Raw genomic sequence first — 8,833 nt, 5'->3', positions numbered from 1 at the left:
TGGGAGGCGGTGGCGGGGAGGAGGCGGAAATCCTCAATAAATAAATAAATTAAAAAAAAAACTAGCAAATAACATTTTCAAAATAAATAAGTTAGGAATAAACTTTTATTAGGAAAGATGACCATAATAGTCTTCAAAATTTCTCATCACATAATCAACAGCTTTATTGGAGTTAACAAGTGTGCTTTCAGACATAACTAGATCTTTTAGGTAAAAAGAAAGGAGGGGACAGGGACTTGATGCTACAAAGAATAGGTACCCCTAAATTACTAAGCTCACTGGCGAAGCTAGAGTGGCAAACATTGTCAAGCTCTTCAGTAAACTTTTGTGAAATCACCCTGCTAATCTACTTTATAACTCACAGACTTTTAGTAACTTTTTCCTGTAACTTGCAAAAATGTAAGACTCACTTAAAAACGCATGCATAATACTCGCCATTGTGTGTTTTGACTTAATGTTATTTCTATTCCCGGTGCTTTAAGAAATACTAGTTGTTTTCTGAGCCTGGCAAACATACTCTTCAAATGATGACATTCTCAATTTTAAAAGGAAAGGGTTTGAAATTGAGAAGAATAGAATTAAAGATATACCAAATCCTTCTTATTCAAAGTCACTTCTGAGCTTTTCACAGTTTAAGATTTAATGTTAGAATTTACGAAGTTTTAAGTTAGACGCCAGGAATTTGAAACCGTCTGTCAGAATCTTGGTTTCTAGGTACTCTGTGGACATTCAAGTTGGCTTCTAAGAAGCTAGCATGACACACTTGTTCCAAATTCAATCATTCTTTTTAAAGAAATCTTCTATTTCAAGCATAAGGAGATATAGGATAAAACAGGACTCCTGTATGGTATGTCCAGACAGAAGAGTTCCATTACCAAAGTCCATGAATCACCAGCATCCCCATTAGTGTGAGTACCATGGACTCAGTGCCCGATGCACATCCTGCACCAGTTATATCCAGAGTACTTCCATGGTCTGCTCGGTGGACTTGCTTGACATCACTGAAGTTCATGTTGTCCGGCATCCCTGGAGGACACATAAGAAAACACAGAGTGATGCGGGCTTCCTCAACATGAAAGCCTAGAATCGTTCTAATAACCGATAGAACCATGTCACCTATTTCTTGCTTTTCTTGTCTTCTCTGTGTTCACCCAGATACTGCGCTGTGTGCTTCATAATTACTTAGTTCTGCCCTAGTTCATGGGGCAGTGACATCTTTATATATGAGTATTCTCAGAAATGCTCTAAAAGCAAAGCAAAGTTTTTTTTTTTTTTTTTTTAAATAAATCTCAGGCAGCAAGTGGCCCGGATCCTGTACCAGAAGATCTGTCCTTCCGGAGGGAATCTTCGTCCTCGACAAATGGAGATAGAGACAGAGACCCTCATCAGAGCAACGGACTGAGCCCCCAAGATCCAGTTGAAGAGCAGAAGGAGGGAGAAGATGAGCAAGGAAGTCTGGACTGCGAGGGGTTGGTCCACCCACTGAAACGGTGTGCCTGTTCTAATGGGAGCTCACCAAAACCAGCTGGGCCGGGACTGAATGGAGCATGTGATCAAACCGGACTCTCTGAATGTGGCTGACAATGGGGGCTGACTGAAAAGCCATTGATAAAGGCACTGGGACTTGTTTACTGGCTTTTTGAGACCCTAGTCTATTTGGATGCAAAGCTTCCTAGGCCTGGATGTAGGGGGGGAGGGCCTTGGACTTGCCACAGGGCTGGGTTCCCTGCCCTCTCTTAAGGAGGGAGGGGGAGGGAGGAGGATGAGTGGGGGAGCTGGAAGGTGGAGGGGAGGAAGTGTAAATGTTTGAATGGAAAAAAAAATAAATCTCTGGTGATATATTTCTAATGTCATCAAGTGGTAAAGAAGCAAAGAAATTTAGTGAGCTATAATATCCTGAGATAGTCCATTATGTTTTTTCTTATTCTACCAACTATAGAACTAGCAAGTTTTCTCATGAGAAATCAACGAGGTGAGAGGGAACAATTAAATAAGACTGCCTAAAGTTGAGTTTCTAAATATTGCCTTCTATCAGAATAAATTAATCATAGGACTTTTTTGCTTGTTATTTTATTGTTCCATTGATTTTTCTATTAAATCACATTTATGCAATACAACGTGATGTCATGATATAACACAATGTGGAATAAATAACTCATTTTGTATTGTGACTTTAACATTTACCTAGCAACTTCAAAATGTACAATATTTTGAAGAAATATTATGAAAAATACTTATTGTTTTGTACCGTGTCTAAACAATTTGTCCATCCTGACTGAATTTCACAACTTCCTCTCTGAAACCCTGTCTGATCATCATCTCTTCTTCCCCAACTGGAGGCCTAGAAGTCCCTGGGAAGCAGCATTCTACATTCTGCTTTTGTGAATGAGACTGTTCCGATTTCATGTATGAGACTGGGGATAGGGACAGTATTGTGATACTCTCCCCCAATCAATGAGTTGTGCAGCCTTTTTGTGCACAGAGAGGTAGGAAGGTAGCAATATAGATATCTGCCCCATATAAGAGACCTCATCCAGAAGAACACTGGCAATTGAGCATAAAGATGAAGCACTTATTCATTTATTCATTTTTTGACTTTGGTTTATTATTGGTTTGTTTATTCATTGGTTTTCTGAGACAGGATTTCTCTGTGTAACAGTCCTAGCTTCCCTGGAACTCGCTCTGTAGAGCAAACTGGCCTCAAACTCACAGAGATTTGCCTGCCTCTGCTTCCCAATTGCTGAGATGAAAGGGGTGTGCCACCACCACCCAGCTGAAGCACTTGATTTAAATATAAAAGAAATAAAAGACAGGTGAAGTGATCCTGCTTTTTAATTACCATTCCCGTGCATTATGGATTTGACAGGCTGGGAGAGAACGGTCTTTCGGTGATTTACAATACACCAATCATTTCCTTCAGGTGGTAGGTGTTAGTGTGATACACCCAGAGAGCTGCTGTTCTCTTGCTCATTATCTATTGTCTCCAGTGTTCTAAGGCTACGCGACTCTGAGTTATGTCATGGCATGCTGCTATCAGTCACAGTGAAAAGATTTCAACTCAGTGTTACTACAGGCACAAGTATTGGCACCATAATTACACTGAGACTAGGAAAAGGGCCTCATATAAGAAAAAGTCAATATTTATGTAATTAGGTCAATACCCATATATAATTCAGAAGGTAAGCTCCACTGCATTCAGGGATGCGAGCATTAAGACAAAGCAAGCTCTGCAGACCTGCTGTATTGATTTTGCAGCCTGAGTCCTGGCATTATTATTCATTGTTTGGGTACTTGTTTTGCCCTTCTGTGTCATTAGGCAAGATGAATAAACTAGCGATTCATTTTTTACAGGGACAGGAGTCGAATGTGAATATTTTAGTCATGGTTTTAAGCCTCTTGCTGAGCTAGAGTTTAATAAGGAGCTAAGAGGACTCCAAGCAATTTGAACAAATGCCCCCTCTCCAAGATAACTACATATATTGAAGATTTACAGGCTATACTCCTCTGTTTTTAAGCAATGTGATTTGGTGTTTGGACTGGATTCACGAATTGCTTTTCCATCTTAGGTCTTCCAGGCTGGTGCTTCATTCCTTTCTTCAGGAGCCAGGCCCTGATCTAGGTTCTGAGAATACTACTATCTACACTCACCTGCAAGCAGAGTGGCATTCGGTCTCCAAGTCAGGCAAGATCAGGAGGGCTGTACTGCTTTCAACCCAACATCCTGGTTTAATATCAGAGGTATGTGTACTACTAATTAATGTAAGAATCTTAAGGTTTATGGCCTTTGAATAAAAGTGAGGATGCTACCTACAGCTATAGTTACGATTCTAGTCACAGCCTGGTGTTGTCATCTGTAAAGAAATAAAATCATGCTGAAAAGCTAAAGTAAAATTGTTTGATACAATGGTTGTTTTCTTAAATTTAAATAAGTTTGGAAAGTATGCCAAATTTAACCAAAGACTCGTTAAAGAAAATTTTGTTCTGGAATTTATTTCATTAATAGATTAAATAAAAACAAAGTAAGATTTGAACAATCTTCTGTACATAATAGCAGTACACAAAGGAACTGATCTATGCATATCTCTTCCTCTAGTGTCTGTCAGTCTACTTGGGGAATGATTAAGAGTTGTGTTTTGGAAAAATTCAACCCAGTCTTAAAACATGGGCACTGTTTTTACAGGTGGCACTGTGGAGGCTGTACAAACGATGGACTAAATTTGCAAAGATGGACACCCCAAAGGAGATGCTGAAGCGTGCCAGTTCCTTTAGTGACAGTTGCAGTACAATTTCTATGGCAGTTCACAAATACTGACTCCAGTAGTCCCATAGGTTAGGCAATGTTTAGCAGTTTTTGTAGATGAAGTAGAGGGGCTCAAAGCAGTGATGGTAGATTTTGACATTCCCATGTGGACCTGGGATGTGTTCAGATGTCCCATGCTACAGACTCTCTGGACTTTACAAAGACATTAACACATCAACAATTTTGCCGAGAACAGAAAAGAGACAATTTTGTTGTCATCTCCCTTGACATTTGAAATGACTGATTTGAAATGACATGTGCCAATTTTCTATGTTAGTTAAGCAACATGAAATATTCAGAGGTGAGGGACATGTGGCAGGTGAAGATAGATCAGGGACCTGAGGATTTGGGGAGGATTCCAGATCATCTTTATCATGAACAGGGACACTTTTTCAGAGAAGCAAAGAGGACTAAGGCTTTCCTGTATACACCTCCCTTTCATCTATTTACATCCCATAAAATTCTCCAGTTTCACTAAGCCATGAAGACTGTGCCTAAGGATAGGTTCTTTGAAAGAAGGAAAACTGCAGGGACTTGAATTGTCAATATTGCCAATTAGTTTACTTATTCCCCAAATCTCGTCTCCATCTATTAGAGACTGTGCTATAGTCTCCATGCATAGTATACACTCACAGCGACACCACAGTTTGGTGAATCTAAAACAAAAAGAACAAAACTTGAACATCAGGAACCTTCTCCAAATTGTTGAAAGGTAAAGGAAAAATGAAATGTTGAAAGCAGAACTACAGAACATTATTTGCACTCAACACTAAGATGATCACGGCACCAAGGTAATTTCTTTCTAGAAAGGATCGTCATAAAATCATGGCACCTTGTCTGTTGTACAGTGTGGCTTGAATGAATATTGCTGTAATGGTAATTGAATAATGAGCTCCTTCCCACACCAGAACACATTTAATTTAATTATTTCCTTCCCTTCTGAAGATTAGGAACAGATGTAGGAATTGTTATTTACTCAAGGTCTCTTGGCCACGAGTGAAGATCAGTACGATCCACTCATCAAGTCTAGCACCATGCTCAGGAGAACACACACTCATAGCATTGCCTTTACAGGCAAGTTCTGGTTTTGCCGGAGCATGGGTGAGTAAGTAACTTCAGCTGTTCTTCAAGAGGACCGAATTTAAAAATCTTTGGGATGAGAGCTCTTTTGGTGAGAAAAGAGAGTTTATCACAACATTGTACAGGACCAGAAATTAAAGAGTAACAATTAAAAGGTAAAAAAGCATACATTTGTACTTTATTTATAACAGGGGAACAGTTCTATAGATTGTTAAGGCAGGATTTATAAAGAAAATATTCATGACTTTAACTCTACAAAAGAATGAATTTCTGTATGATATAAATAAGTATTATAAGAGCTAGGGACACTATGGACTAGAGATAATACATACCACATACTTCAGTGAGTGAATAGGGCTTTAACATAGAATTCTTGAATTCCATACAAAAATCCACACATGTTCTTATAGGATAATGGTAAAAGAAAACCAAGGGTAATTACAAGAAAAAATTTGAATTAAGACTAATAAATTATCTTTAAACAAATAAATATATTTTTTATATAGAGAGATGTCAATTATATTTTGTTCAGTTCATGGACAACAGAATATATTGGCAGGGAGACTTTTGGAAAAATTATCAAAATTTATTAAAACTGTTTAAATGTACATTTATACAGACAAAATAACTTCATTTTTCAACCTTGTCTATGAGAATAATTAAGAAAATATGCACACAATTATTCACAAAATGTATATGTTAGTGAAAATTATTAGCCATTATGTGGCCATTAATATGAAATCATGTTAAAATATGAGGTAGATCAACTTATTAAAAACATGGGAAGTAGAAAAAGACAAGATCTCCTGAGTAAGTCTCCCTGGGGACCTTGGGGGAGGGTTGAAGGAGGGAGGGGAGAGGCAAGAAAGGGAGCAGAGAAACATGTAGAGCTCAATAAAAATCAATAAAAAAATAAAAACTATTAAAATGGATTTTGGTAGAGTTTATATATTGCTAGCAATATCTTTTTGTCTCAATCAAATATTACCACATTCCTATGAAAGTAGTAATTCCATCATTAATTTTTGTATTGACATAGTATGCTCCTAGTAGTAATTTTGTGAATCAATACATTGAGAACTATAATTCAAGGAAGAAAATTATAAAATTATAAAAATATGCTTCCTTAAGCTTGTTTCTTTTATTATAAAGACTAAGAATATATTGAATCAACTGAGAATGTGAAATAAAAATGAGAAGTAATTATGAATGAAGAAGCCATGGATACTATATGTTTGTACGTATACATACATTGTGAGAAAAATTGACAAAGTTGCTAAGGATTTCCAACCTGATCTTCCTGTGGAAGTAACTTGAGCAGAACGTCTTCCTTAGTGACATGGCAGGTGAATTGTTTAAAATCCAGGTGTGGTGGTTTCAAAGAAAATGGCCCCCCAAAGCCCAAAAGAAGTGAGGTATGCCATTGTTGGATTAGATGGAGTATTTCACAGTGAAGGCGGGCTTTGCAGACTCATATGTGCTGAAAATACTGCCTAGTGTTTTGTTTTACTTCCTGTTGTCTGATGATTAAAATGTAGGATTCTCAGCTCCTGCTCCACCTCCATATCCGCTTGCATCAGCCATGCTCCCGACCATGGTGATAATGGACTAAACCTCTGAAATTGTAAGCTGACTCTTCAATTAAATATTTTCCTTCATAAGAGTTGCTATGGTCGTGGTGTCTCTTCAGAGCAATAGAAACCCCAACTAAGACACCAGGTGTATTTAGCACAATGTCGAATCACCCCCAAGAGTTCCCTAGGCATTTCTATAGAGGCCATGATCAGAGTATAACAATATAGTTGAATACAGAGGTGTCTACTAATTCTGTAGCCCTTCAACATGCCTAACTGATATACAACTTAGGGGCTTCCTACTTGGTATGCAAAAAGTCTAGTTAATGAAACTGTCCTAGTTCAAGTGTTCCCTTATTTAAAAGTAAGTGTAACTTTGCTTCAGGACAGACCTTAGAAAGAATGTTATTTTTATTTTACATTCGTTACTTTTTTGTTGCTGTCACAAATACCATGACCAATATCTACGTAAGGAAGAGTAATTATAGTTCAGAGTTCTAGATGGGAAGTTCATAGTTGCATAGTAGATATGACAACAGGCAGCCTTGTTGGAAGGAGAGAGACCACATCCTCCAACACAAGCAGAACAGAGACCACAAACTGAAAGCGGAGTGAGGCTTTGAACCCTCAAAGCCCAGCCTCCATGATAAACCTCACCAGCAACATTCTATCGCCTAAAGCTTTCATAACCTCCAAAAAGATCATCACCCTCTGGGAAACAAGTGTTCATATACGTGAGACTCTGGAGGATACCTATCATTCAAACACGCAGAGAGGTTTTCTGTTCCTGGTACCTTTCATTCTGTAGTAATCATCCTTCTAGCTCTTTAAGTGTGCCTTAGTGCTGACTGAGGATCTTATCAGAAACCAACCACACATACATACATCTGATGTGGAAGCTATGTAATTTAAACAGTTTCATTGTGGTGTTTCTTTTATAAATAGCTTTATTGTGAATTTCTTCTGGAATGATTTTTCTAGTAGAATCTCATAGAAGTCATTTTTGTATAGCTGGTTATTAATAAAACACCAAAGTATATTTGTTAGCTATATTATAATCTTCACTTATATACTGAATTTAGTTGTAGGAATTTATTCTTACTAATGATGCTGAAAATTGTTTTAAGAAATAAAGGTTGATACTACCAGTTATGTTAATACAATTAGAAAAATATTTGTTATACCTTATTTACCTTTGTGACAATATTGACTTAAAACAATATTATAAATTAAAGTAGCAAAAATTCACTACCTAAGCAGAGTATAGTGGCTTTCTGTGTTATCAAAGCTAATTTTTTAATGTGAACAGAAAAAAACCCTGATTACTGTCAGAAGAATAAAACATTAACTTTAAAAAGTAACAATGGATGGTAAAATAAGCAGACTAATTCATTCTAAACCCCAAAGCAGAGAAATGTCATCACTGGTTTCTATGATAATTTAAACTAAATAAAAGGTAGAAGGATGTTTTGAAAAAAGTGTCAGTGTTTTTTGTCACTTCCCACTTGATTCTTAATTAATTACTAAAGAATATGCTTAACACAAGAAACAACAAGAGAGAATTGGGTGAAGATTATATTACTGACTGTCTCTATTAATTTTCCATCTGTGAGAAGAGACACCATGATCAAGAAAACCAATATAAAAAAGCATTTAATGAGACCTTGTTTACAATGTCAGAGGGTGAGTCCATGACCATCACAGTAGGAAGAATAACAGCAGGCAGGCAGTCATGGCACTGCAACAACTCCTGAGTGCTTACATCTTATCTGCAAGTTGTAGGGGGAGAGAGAAAGGTTGGAGGGCGGGAGGGAGGGAGGGAGGAGAGAGAGGCGGGGAAGAGAGGAAGAGAGAGGAAGAGAAAGAGAGAGAGAGAGGG

The 8,833-nt window shown here is 37.6% G+C and overlaps 1 protein-coding gene across 1 annotated transcript in view; it reads right to left on the bottom strand.

Moving 5' to 3' along the window:
- Positions 1-139: 139 nt before the first annotated feature.
- Gpc5 (glypican 5) overlaps positions 140-8,833 on the bottom strand; it is a 1,182,296-nt gene continuing 1,173,602 nt past the window's right edge. The window contains exon 8 of the mRNA XM_005355656.2: positions 140-1,026. Within this exon, the coding sequence (XP_005355713.1) occupies positions 872-1,026 (155 nt within the window). The 3' untranslated portion in view covers positions 140-871. The remainder of the gene's footprint in view (positions 1,027-8,833) is intronic.

The sequence above is a fragment of the Microtus ochrogaster genome, chromosome 17 (genome assembly GCF_000317375.1).
Source record: "Microtus ochrogaster isolate Prairie Vole_2 chromosome 17, MicOch1.0, whole genome shotgun sequence".
NCBI classification, from domain to species: Eukaryota; Metazoa; Chordata; class Mammalia; order Rodentia; family Cricetidae; genus Microtus; species Microtus ochrogaster.
Note: the sequence above shows the minus strand (reverse complement) of the source record. Positions and strands in the feature narration are given on the sequence as shown.